This window comes from Oncorhynchus keta, chromosome 5 (assembly GCF_023373465.1).
Source record: "Oncorhynchus keta strain PuntledgeMale-10-30-2019 chromosome 5, Oket_V2, whole genome shotgun sequence".
NCBI classification, from domain to species: Eukaryota; Metazoa; Chordata; class Actinopteri; order Salmoniformes; family Salmonidae; genus Oncorhynchus; species Oncorhynchus keta.
In genome coordinates, this window is record NC_068425.1 from 9,328,044 (window position 1) to 9,340,996 (window position 12,953).

General features: G+C 44.5%; 1 protein-coding gene across 1 annotated transcript in view; it reads left to right on the plus strand.

The window, feature by feature from the left end:
* Positions 1-366: 366 nt before the first annotated feature.
* LOC118384470 (sterile alpha motif domain-containing protein 14-like) overlaps positions 367-12,953 on the plus strand; it is a 40,871-nt gene continuing 28,284 nt past the window's right edge. Inside the window, exons 1-2 of the mRNA XM_035771040.2 lie at positions 367-614; positions 9,115-9,167. Of these exons, the coding sequence (XP_035626933.2) occupies positions 9,128-9,167 (40 nt within the window). The 5' untranslated portion in view covers positions 367-614; positions 9,115-9,127. The remainder of the gene's footprint in view (positions 615-9,114; positions 9,168-12,953) is intronic.

Consider the following 12,953-nt stretch of genomic DNA (forward strand, 5'->3'; position numbering starts at 1 on the left):
AAGCTGAGTGGAGTGCTGCTGACTGACATCCCCCTCCTCCCCCTCCTCCATTACTTCTTCCTCCTCCCCTTAGGCTCTCACTGCCCCCATCCTCCCCCTACACACACACACCAGGGCTGGATCACCAGGACCTGCTTGAGAGCGCTGCCTTCTCCATCATACCAGACAGCTGTGCTTGAGTGTGTGCATGAGTGTCCCTACCTCAGCCTGCCTCTCTCTCTTTCTCTCTCTTGATTTTTCTCCTGTCCCTCTCTCTCTTTCCTTTCGCTCTGCCTTAGACACTGTCATCCACTCCCACTTCTCTCTCTCCCCTCCCTCCACCCTCTCTACCCCCCCCTCTCTCTCTCCTACCCGCCCTCCCCTCCTCCCTCTCTCTTTCTCGGCTGTCCTTGACGGTGCTCTGTGGCAGAGCAGAGCTCTGTAGTGCTGGGTTGTGCAGGAGGAAGCAGGCAGCCAGCCTTTGCCCAGTGGATACATTCTGTTCTGTCTCTTCCAACGCTGCTGCCGTTACCCGGGATACGCATTCTGCCTGCCGTGCTGCCAGTGGAGACAAGGGCCTTATGCCAGTCTGCCATGTCGACTGAGTGCCAACCTAAGGGGAACACGTTTTAAAGGTGAGCTGCACTGTTTTTACCGCCCGGACTGTTTACCTTGTTGTTGTCTCGATTTCGATCTTGTTTTCTAGTCTTTTCCTCTCTCCGCCCTGCTCTGTTCTCATCTCTATTTCTCCCTATCTCTTATCATCTCTTTTCTCCTCGCTGGTCCTCGCTCTATCTCTCGCTCCTCTCTCTCTCCCTCTTCCTCTCTGAGCCTGCCAGCCCTATCCCCCGACAATGCTTTTTGTTGTTGGGAACAAACCCCCTCTTTTGGGAACAAGCTGTGCTTGCTTTGGGATGTGTTTGTCTCGTTTGGTGCGGTCACTCAAGCCAAGGCATCCTCACTCTGACTGAATAGAGAGCTTATTAGATATTCAGCTGCATTGACCCATGTAGTTCTGTCTGGCTTGTTGTCATGCTATTAAAGCTACTGTTCACTGTTTTCCTTCACTCCCCTCGTTTGATTTCTCCTGAGGTCTGTTGCAACATTTAGCAATACACTGAAAGTGAGATATTTTAACTCTAAAATGTGGGAGCTTAATGTGTTCTATGCATTTCTCTTTTTTCTGGGTATCTTTCTAAATATCTGCCTCTCCTTCCCTCTTTCCCTCTCCCCTCTCCCCCTCTTTTTTCTCTCTCTTCCTCCATCTCTCCATCGTCCTCCTCTTCCTTCTATCTCTCTCTCGCCGCCACGTGAGAGAGTGTCTGTCTTCCCCCAGGGTTGTTTGTGCTGTTCCTAACACGTTAACACACAGATGGGACACGGCGTGTTCACACAGCCTAACGAGCAAGGCCCTCTCATCATGTCCAGTGGTAAAATGCTGTAACTAATGGGGAAAGATACACTGTCCTTATAAACCATGACACCCCATAGGACTGTGTCGTTGCAGTCTGAAATGTCTTCCTTTCCTAGTTTCCTTTCCTTCATGGGCACTGACCTGTGAGGACTCAATTTGTTTGAGAACTTTAATGGAGTTATATCCTATTGTTTCACCTATCAATTATCATGGAAAGGTCACAAGGAAGTGGAACAATGTGAACATAGGGAGCCAGCTTGGATTCAACATAAAGTAGTGGTGTAGTAGTTGTGGACAGTGTATAATGGTACATGAAGTTATCTTGGACTGAGCTCTTCTTATAGGCCACTTTCCTCCAACTGTCTGGCCCCATGGCCGTCACTCAGCCCCTAAACCTGTCTCTGTCTGCAGGAAGTGATCGGTTCATATTTCCTGCCCTCCCTTCATCCATCATCCCTACCTTCTCTGACCCCGTTGACTCCTCCTCAAGAGGGTGACTGGTTGTACGGCTTCATCGAACCTCTGAGAAGCTGGCTGTTTACATTATTGTTATATCACACAGGGTTAGAGAGAGAGAGAGAGAGTGTATGTGTGTGTGTGTGTTCGTAAGGCCATTATCGTTGATACCCACGTTGTGTGTCAGTCTTGTGAAGGTTTAGTGTGTGTGCACGTGCCCACGCACGTGTGAAATCCCATTTGCCAAATATATAGAGACCATTCCCTGGAGGCAGAGACAGTATATTGCCTCAACACTCATTCTCTTCTCTCCCTAGTTTTATGTCCCTGTAAGTCATCCATGGTGGGACGCTCTGTCTTGGGACCTGGGTATGAATGTGTGCTGTGTGTGTTGAGTGTTTGAGAGCATGTATCTCTATATCTGTGTGTGTGGCAATCTGTGTCCTGTCCACACCTCATGTATGTTTTAATGAACCATGTTCTGGCAGAGGCCACCCCATAGATTTGTTGGAATAGGGGTCATGAGAGGGAAGTGGGGGGTTGGGTTGAGGCCTGCGCTGCCTAAATTGCATACCCCAGAATCGACTGTTAGCCCCCACTCCTTTCCCACATAGCATCAGAGTGGGGCAAAGCGAGACTCAATTCTGCTGCTAATACTATGAGACATTCCCTCAGACATCCCGCCAAGGAGGGAAGGCAGTGACATGATTTTTCCCAAACAAACTATGCGACGTGAATAGTTTGAACCAAAATCACAGATTTAAGCAGATTGCATATGGAGTATCTTTCACCTTTAAAGGTGGAGTTCAGGATTTTGGCAAATAAGCCTTTATCTACTTCCCTAGAGTCAGATGAACTTGTGAAGAAAAATGTTATGTCTCTGTGTGCAGTTTGTTTCCCTTTAAACCATCAGTACAGCACGTCCTACTATTCAATCATCTACTGTCTGTACTGCTTCGGCTCACTAGCTAGTTGGTTTATGGAGGATGATGCTCTGCTCATCACTGTCTTTCTCCTAATCTCAGTCATCTGCTGCACTACACTACAGACAGTAAATTCCCTCCTTTTAACCACCCATCCATTTGTGTGCTGTCTCTCTCTCGCTCTCGCTCTCGCTCTCTCTCTCTCTCTCTCTCGCTCTCTCTCTCGCTCTCTCTCTCTCTCGCTCTCTCTCTCTCGCTCTCTCTCTCTCTCTCTCTCTCTCACACACACTTTCTCTCTCTTACTCTCCCCAACCGCTCTCCCTCTTTCTCTCCACTGGATGTGTATGCTCGTGTGTGTGTGTGTGCGACTGTTGTATCTGTCACACACACAGCTCTCTCTCTGGGCGTTTCCTCTATGTGATGTACTGCAACACCCTGCTCTCTCAGGAATATCTGTGTGTGTCCCTATTCTCTCCCCAACAAGTGGATGTATTGATACACTAACTTCTTACTAGACGAGGTTATCGAAATAATGACTCATACAGGCTGTATCGCAACCGGCCGTGATTAGGAGTTCCATAGGGCGACACACAATTGCCCCAGCTTCATCTGGGTTTGGCCGGTGTAGGCCGTCATTGTAAATAAGAATTTGTTCTTAACTAACTTGCCTAGTTAAATAAAAAATACAATAAAAAGCACTTTATGATTTATTTATTTCCGGACAATATTAGTCATCTCTTTAAGTGAGTCATTTGGAGCTGTAAAATGATTCCTTCACTAAGCTAACATTGATGTTTTCATCCCACTTTTGTACGTGTTTTCTTGCCCTTTTGGTCTGTTTATCGATGTCTGTCTTTTCTAATACAGGACTTATCTTTACATTCAATATGTTTTCTGACTCTTACCGGGACTCACACCTACATGCACGCACAGAGAGCATTCATCCACCTCCCACACACACATATTCCTGTGCTGCGCTAACTAGGTGCAGGACACAGCAGCATATCTAAGGTGTCCCCTCTTCCAGGTTAGGTCCATATGGAGACCAGGGCTGCCCTGCCAGGGACACAGGACCACGGGCAGTAGGCAGCAGATGGCCTCTCTCTCCTGGGCCCCTTGCCCACTCACCTCTCCTCCTCCACTCTTCTCCTCTGGGCCTGGTAGCTGGTGCAGTCAGCACACTGTTAGTGGCTTCTTCATCTACAAACCAGGGGAGATTTAGGCTGAGTCCCAATGCTATCGAATGGCCTCCTTTCCTCATCTCCATCCTCTCTGATGATCATTGATTTAAATTAAATAAAGGGGTTGCTTGGCTTTCACGTGGGAAGCAATAGGAGTATGGAGCTATCTGGTGTCACATATTCAATGAGTCCTTCCATGAGACTCTTGATGGTGTTGTAAAGGGGATGCTATGCTGCCTAGTGCTCGCTGTATTAACGGATGAGTAACGGAATGTCTAAAAACAGAGGGGGTATCATTTATGATGACGCTGCACTTTTGGATAATACTTTCTTCGTCCGAAGAAGCAGAAGTGTCTTGAGGCAGTTTCTCACAGATGTGATGTTTGTTGCAAACTCTAATGCAGTAAGTTTATTATTGGCTGGATTAACCCCCAGGCCAGTTCTGGTAGAAGTGGATTTTGAAGAGAAAAACAAAAGCCCAGCTATGTTTTTAAAGAAAATAATCGCCCACTGTTCTCACAGACTGCAGCAAACTATTCTGTCCAATGCTTACAACTGTTACTGTAGCCATATAATGACCAGTACTGTGTTCCCCAAGCCTCCATTACAGCACAGAGCAACCATCCATTAGAGTTGTCTGATAAGGTAGAGTACAGTGCCTTGCAAAAGTATTAATCCCCCTTGGCGTTTTTCCTATTTTGTTGCATTACAACCTGTAATTTAAATAGATTTTTATTTGGATTTCATGTATTTGATATACACAAAATAGAACAAATTGGTGAAGTGGAATAAAAAAAATCTCAAAAATAATAAACGAAAAAGTGGTGCGCCCATATGTATTCACCCCTTTGCTATGAAGCCCCTAAATAAGATCCAGTGAAACCAATTACCTTCAGAAGTCACAAGTTAAATAAAGTCATGTGAAATCTAAATGTCACATGATCTCAGTATATATAGATATATATATATACCTGTTCTGAAAGGTCCAGAGTCTGCAACACCACTGTGCAAGAGGCACCACCAAACATGCGGCACCATGAAGACCAAGGAGCTCTCCAAACAAGTCAGGGACAAAGTTGTGGAGAAGTACAGATTAGGGTTGGGTTATAAAAAAATATCTGAAACTTTGAACATCCCACGGGAATACCATTAAATCCGTTATTAAAAAATGGAAAGAATATGGCACCACAACAAACCTGCCAAGAGAGGGCCGCCCACCAAAACTCACGAACCAGGTAAGGAGGGCTTTAATCAGAGGCAACAAAGAGATCAAAGATAACCCTGAAGGAGCTGCAAAGCTCCACAGCGGAGATTGGAGTATCTGTCCATAGGACCACTAAGTCGTACACTCCAAAGAGCTGGGATTTACGGAATAGTGGTCAGAAAAAAGCCATTGCTTAAAGAAAAAAAAAGCAAACACATTTGGTGTTCGCCAAAAGGCATGTGGGAGACTCCCCAAACATAGGGAAGAAGGTACTATGGTCAGATGAAACTAAAATGGAGCTTTTTGTCCATCAAGGAAAATGCTATGTCTGGCACAAACCTAACACCTCTCATCACCCCTAGAACACTTCCCCATAGTGAAGCATTGGTGGTGGCAGCATAATGCTCTGGGTATGTTTTTCATCGTCAGGGACTGGGGAACTGAATTGAAGGAGCTAAATACAGGGAAATTCTTGAGGGAAACCTGCTTCAGTCTTCCAGAGATTTGAGACTGGGACGGAGGTTCACCTTCCAACAGGACAATGACCCTAAGCATACTGCTAAAGCAACACTCAAGTGGTTCAACAAAGCCCAGACCTCAATCCAATTGAGAATCTGTGGTATGAAGATTGCTGTACACCAGCGGAACCCATCCACCTTTAAGGAGCTGGAGCAGTTTTGCCTTGAAGAATTGGCAAAAATCCCTTTGGCTGGATGTGCCAAGCTTATGGAGACATACAGTGCCTTGCGAAAGTATTCGGCCCCCTTGAACTTTGCGACTTTTTGCCACATTTCAGGCTTCAAACATAAAGATATAAAACTGTATTTTTTTGTGTAGAATCAACAACAAGTGGGACACAATCATGAAGTGGAACGACATTTATTGGATATTTCAAACTTTTTTAACAAATCAAAAACTGAAAAATTGGGCGTGCAAAATTATTCAGCCCCCTTAAGTTAATACTTTGTAGCGCCACCTTTTGCTGCGATTACAGCTGTAAGTCACTTGGGGTATGTCTCTATCAGTTTTGCACATCGAGAGACTGACATTTTTTCCCATTCCTCCTTGCAAAACAGCTCGAGCTCAGTGAGATTGGATGGAGAGCATTTGTGAACAGCAGTTTTCAGTTCTTTCCACAGATTCTCGATTGGATTCAGGTCTGGACTTTGACTTGGCCATTCTAACACCTGGATATGTGTAATGAATTTCCTCCTCTTCTTCCGAAGAGGAGAGGCGAAACGGATCAGAGGACCAATACGCGGCGTGGTAATTGTCCATGGTTCTTTTTAATGCGTTAAGGTACACATGAACAACTGACTACAAAAAACAAGAAATGTGAAAACTCAAAACAGTCCTATCTGGTGCAAAGACAGAGACAGGAACAATCACCCACCAACACACAGTGAAACCCAGGCTACCTAAGTATGATTCTCAATCAAAGACAACTAATGACACCTGCCTCTGATTGAGAACCATACTAGGCCGAAACATAGAAATACCCAAAACATAGAAAAACAAACAGACTGCCCACCCAACTCACGCCCTGACCATACTAACTAAATACAAAACACAGGAAATAAAGGTCAGAACGTGACAATATGTTTATTTTTGAACCATTCCATTGTAGATTTTGCTTTAAGTTTTGGATCATTGTCTTGTTGGAAGACAAATCTCCGTCCCAGTCTCAGGTCTTTTGCAGACTCCATCAGGTTTTCTTCCAGAATGGTCCTGTATTTGGCTCCATCCATCTTCCCATCAATTTTAACCATCTTCCCTGTCCCTGCTGAAGAAAAGCAGGCCCAAACCATGATGCTGCCACCACCATGTTTGACAGTGGGGATGGTGTGTGATGAGCTGTGTTGCTTTTACGCCAAACATAACGTTTTGCATTGTTGCCAAAAAGTTCAATTTTGGTTTCATCTGACCAGAGCACCTTCTTCCACATGTTTGGTGTGTCTCCCAGGTGGCTTGTGGCAAACTTTAAACAACACTTTTTATGGATATCTTTAAGAAATGGCTTTCTTCTTGCCACTCTTCCATAAAGGCCAGATTTGTGCAATATACGACTGATTGCTGTCCTATGGACAGAGTCTCCCGCCTCAGCTGTAGTTCTCTGCAGTTCATCCAGAGTGATCATGGGCCTCTTGGCTGCATCTCTGATCAGTCTTCTCCTTGTATGAGCTGAAAGTTTAGAGGGACGGCCAGGTCTTGGTAGATTTGCAGTGGTCTGATACTCCTTCCATTTCAATATTATCGCTTGCACAGTGCTCCTTGGGATGTTTAAAGCTTGGGAAATCTTTTTGTATCCAAATCCGGCTTTAAACTTCTTCACAACAGTATCTCGGACCTGCCTGGTGTGTTCCTTGTTCTTCATGATGCTCTCTGCGCTTTTAACGGACCTCTGAGACTATCACAGTGCAGGTGCATTTATACGGAGACTTGATTACACACAGGTGGATTGTATTTATCATCATTAGTCATTTAGGTCAACATTGGATCATTCAGAGATCCTCACTGAATATATGGAGAGTTTTCTGCACTGAAAGTAAAGGGGCTGAATAATTTTGCACGCCCAATTTTTCAGTTTTTGATTTGTTAAAAAAGTTTGAAATATCCAATAAATTTCGTTCCACTTCATGATTGTGTCCCACTTGTTGTTGATTCTTCACAAAAGAATACAGTTTTATATCTCTATGTTTGAAGCCTGAAATGTGGCAAAAGGTCGCAAAGTTCAAGGGGGCCAAATACTTTCGCAAGGCACTGTACCTCAAGAGACTTGCAGCTGTAAATGCTGCAGAAGGTGACTCAACAAAGTATTGACTTTGGGGCGAGTGAATAGTTCAGCACGCTCAAGTGTTTTTGTCTTATTTCTTGGTTGTTTCACAATAAAAAATATTTTGCATCTTCAAAGTGGTAGGCATGTTTTGTAAATCAAATGATACAAACCCCCCCCCAAAATCCATTTTAATTCCAGGTTGTATTGCAACAAAATAGGAAAAATGCCAAGGGGGGTGAATACTTTTACAAGCCACTGTAGAAAGGATGCTGTCCAGAGTGTCGATTGGAGTTCACAGATAAGATATGGGGGTTAATGGGCACAAGATTGGGTGATTCGCAGGACAACACAAGCTGGCTTGGGGCAACTTTAATCATCTTCATTTACAACAACCTTTTGTCTTCATTTGATCCTGAATGTTCTATCCATTTTATTTGTGGAGTTAGTTCGAATATACATTTCCAATTTGATCCACTAAAATGTCTATACTTTATATGACAGTGTAACGCCCTCCATTTGAGATGTAATGCATTAACCCACCTACAAACCCCTTTCCAGCCCAAATGCACACATCATCCATCTTTATCATGCAGCCTTTATCATGCAGCCTTTATCATGCAGTGTGGAACCCCCTGTGTGTGTTTGTGCTCTCCTCTCATCCCTCCATTCTCTCTTCTTTAGCTGCATGTTTAATTACCTGGCTAGCAGGGAAATGGGTCAGCAGTGTGATGATCAGCTGAGCCCTCGTGATCAATCACCCTGACGACTATGCTCCAGAGCAGACGTGCCCATTAGCGCATGAGTGTGTTTTTATCTGTGAGTGAGTAGAAATGGGGGGGGGGGGTCGCTGCTCATTTTCTGGTAAATTCCTAATGTGATTTCCTTGAGGGTTCTTCCAGGGAGAAACAGCCACAGGGCTAAGCATTGCAGCAGACAGACGAGACGAGGAGGCTTGTTGGATGATGGGATGGTGAAGCTAAGTAAAGGGCTGCAGGCTGGTCACACGGCTGACTAAACTTGTCCATATACATAAATGCAGCAACTGATTGCACTCTGTCTCTCTCTCGCTCACTCCCTCTATTTGTTAGGTTTTTGTTTCTACAGTACCTAATCTAGAATTCTACCCCCCTCGCCCTCTCTGTTTCTCTCTCTTTCTCTCTCTACACCCTCTCTCTTCACAGTGCCCATTGCGCCATGTCTGCCACACAGCTGGAGGAGACAGAAAATGTTTTTGGTGAGTGTTTCTCTCTCTCTCTCTCTGTGTGTGTTTTGTGTCTCGCACATTTAATGAGTGTTGTATTTGAGATGCACTATCGAAGATTGTGTGTTTGTGTGCGTATCTCTCAAAGAAAGATACACGACATGAGGCACACAGAAATAAAACGTTTGTGTGTTGTGTGTCTGGCATAAACTACTGTATGTTTGTGCTGTGCGCTGGACCTATAACTTTCTGAATACCATGGGTCAGGGAAATCTGTGGAACATGAGGGCGTCTGTTGTTGTAATGATACGTGGGAAGGCCTATGCTATGAAATATCATGACTGCTCTTCTCAGCTTAAAGAGCGGTCCAGTCAGGCTACACATGCATGCAGACACACACATACACACACAAACACTCCATGTCCTATTTTAAGAAAATCAATTCCTAAAGAGGCTATGACTCAGACTTCTACATCACAGCACCTTTGTATATAACGTTGAAACCAGCAAGTACCTCTCAGTCAGAGTCCTATAAATACTCCCTATTCCCCTTCGGAACAGCTCCCAGGTCACCTCTCCCTGAATAAGACACCCCAGCACTAATGTGGAACATCATCCTTTGTGTGGGCTGTTTGGGTCTGTTGTGACGTTGTATTAGTTAATGTGACGACTGTTGCTCATCGAATGATTACAAGTTTCTAATTACATGATTAACTGAATCAAGCAATTATTAACTCATTAACCTGGGGCACCATGGGAAAACTAGTTTGTATTGAGTTTCTATTTCCAAAATGAACTCAAAGAATATCAGAATATTGATTTTACAACAGCCGCTAATTAACCAGTTGCCTCTAACAGTCTTGTTCTGAACACCGTATAGCCCGTGAATCTGCACGGACCCGGATCCCACTAATGAATTCGTACCACACCAATCTTAGTTGAATATTCATTTACTAAAAAGCTAAAATGATGATAAAAGATACACATAGACAAAACACATTATAGGATATTGATTAGAACTTAGTATAACGGGCCAACACACCATGGCGCGTGTTACCCACAATGGGAATTTCAAAAGAGCCTAGGATAGGATAAAGTAATCCTTCTCACCCCCCCCCCCCCTTAAAAGATTTAGATGCACTATTGTAAAGTGGCTGTTCCACTGGATGTCATAAGGTGAATGCACCAATTTGTAAGTCGCTCTGGATAAGAGCGTCTGCTAAATGACTTAAATGTAAATGTAATGTAAAAAAGAGAGAGGACAGAAAGAAGTACACGAGAAATATACATTTGGGTGAATTTGTCAGCTATGCTATTCTAAACCTAGCCTTGTCTCAAACTGCCGCTCTTGTGGGTCAGAATATAATGATGTAATTACGTGGGAATGATCTCCGGGGATTCTCTGCATAGGCCTTCAGCTATTCGATGATGCGCTACTCCGGCGCACCTCTCTGACCGTCTTGTCAGTGTCCTTTTTGGATTAGGAGTCTGTTCCCTCACCCCTTTCTCTTGAAGGGGTCTTCTGAGGACAGACAACTCTGTAGCTCAGAGCTCACAGCATAGGAATGAAACCCTTTAGATACCACGATGGGAGATGGAGGCTAGGTGGTTCGACTTGAATTCACCCGCTTAAACACAGCTACTCATCCGTAGCTTGGGTAGAAAAGGATTTCTTTGTCCACAAACTTGCGTTGCATTCTGGGTTTGTTTACTTTTTAAGACCCTGCTGCAGCTGGGGTCACGAAGTCTTGTTGTAAATTCTATACTCACAGGTTTTATACCCTTGGGTCAGAAGTGGGCAAGGTCGCCTTTAGGGCAATTCTCTGGGCATACCAAGTTAATGAGGCAAGGGCTAGATTTTTCTCAAATCCCATTTTAGACAACTAACTTAACATTTCATCTTCCCCAAAACATTCTCTTTGATTTGGATATGTTCCAGACAACGTAAAATGTATAAACATCAAACATATACTAGGAAAACCCTTCACATTACAATGTTTTCGTAATAACGTCATCTATTAACCTTAATAACAGAACAAAAATTACATACATTTTCATAGTCCATCTATCGTCATGACCACCATTGTGGCTGACGAAAACCATTGTTCCAAAGTCCCTTTAGTTCATGTTTAATGTTCCTGAGGCTGGTTCTCTATAGTGACAGGACAAAGGAATTTGTCTGTGGCCTGAGATTTATCAGGGGCGTGGGGGCCATAAAACCACCCACGTCTTCAGACCCCTAGATCTCTCCTCCTCTGTTGGGGTTGAGAGATAATCTGTAGGGTTGTGGTCTCCTGTAACCTGACCTGATCAAGACAGTCATGACAGGTCTCAGCGGTGTCAAGTCCAATTCCCCAATGTGCCGACTTCTGCATACCCGCCCCCCTCTAACCCACTGTCTTATTGGCCCAGACGCCCCAAATCTGCTGAACTCCTCTAAAAAACATTAATTTCAACTGTATTATGGATTCACGTAGCTAACATTGAAGCGTGCATCTACCTGCCTGTCATTCGCTGGCTCGGATGTGAGGTATTTTTAGAGTGTGTTTGCATGCATGTGTGTGTGTCTCCACAGCACATCTTTCAGATATCCAGTCACTAAATTAGACAAAACTACACAGCCGGTGGATCAGCCTGACAGCCTCAAGATGTGGCAGTGGGCGACACTCGTAGACATTTTTGAACTGACCGTATCTTGTTTGCTTCGCCAGCTCTCTGGCGTTTTCTTAATATACTGTGCACACTTTCCTCTAGTGATGCAGCTGTGAGATTGACCTTCATACCTCTCTAGAAAGGTCCACAGGGAAATATAGAGTTGGGGGTAGTGCGCTCAGTAGACCTATAGTGGGGGTGGGCTGTAGTATATCTGTCTCCTACCTACTCTATGTATGGTCTGTGTAGAATCCAATAAGGGGTGGGAGGATGGCTTATGGGGGATGACAGGGGGGTGTGGCTTGGTTTGGTCAATATTTAATGGTGCCTCTTAGCACAGAGACTAGGTCTAATAAGAGCAGGGGGGATAATGTGCACCGCTGGGGCTAACAGAATGGGAAAAAATTAAGAGGTGATTCTCAGTTCACCCTCCTTCTTCACCCCGCTTTACTCCTCCATGTTGTCTCGTATAATGTTGTCAACAATGTGAACAGGAGGGTTGAGATACTGGAGCCAAGAAATGTTGTTGTTTAACGTGAGGGATTCACCCTGTAAAATAGCTTGTTGTTGTCTGTTGTCTTTGGGGTCGCTGTGCTTGGTCTCCCTTGACTCGCTCAGTGGAAATGTGGTAGAGAACGTAGGCGGGGGCGAGCAGAACAATTTCCCTCTGCGGCAGTTCGGCCTGTCTGCCTTCATTACGGTCTGTGTACATCCTAATACTGAACCACGGAGCCAGCCAATGCACAGCTCATCCAATGAACCACAAAGACAATGCCATACTGAACTAGCAGTCCCACTGCTATCGTAGCACACAGCCCATAACACACTGAACCCAACCTAACGCAATACAGTTTCAATCGTATAAGCCGAGAATCTATATCCACTCAAACCTTACACTGATATTCTTGATATAAAGCTTGTTTAAGGCTTCAGTTATACTGAACCAAACCTTGCTTCCGGATACAAAGCACGTGTCATATAGTAAACCAACTGGAGGAACGCAGCACCAATCTGAAACGGCAAAGCACTCAATTCCATTCACCCCCAGATTGCGTAAAATTGAATTTAATGAACCTTACACTCTACCACACTGAGTGTTGTGGTTTTGGACTCGATAGCCCAAGCTAGACCCAGTGGTGTCTATCTATACAAATTAACTTTGTGTGC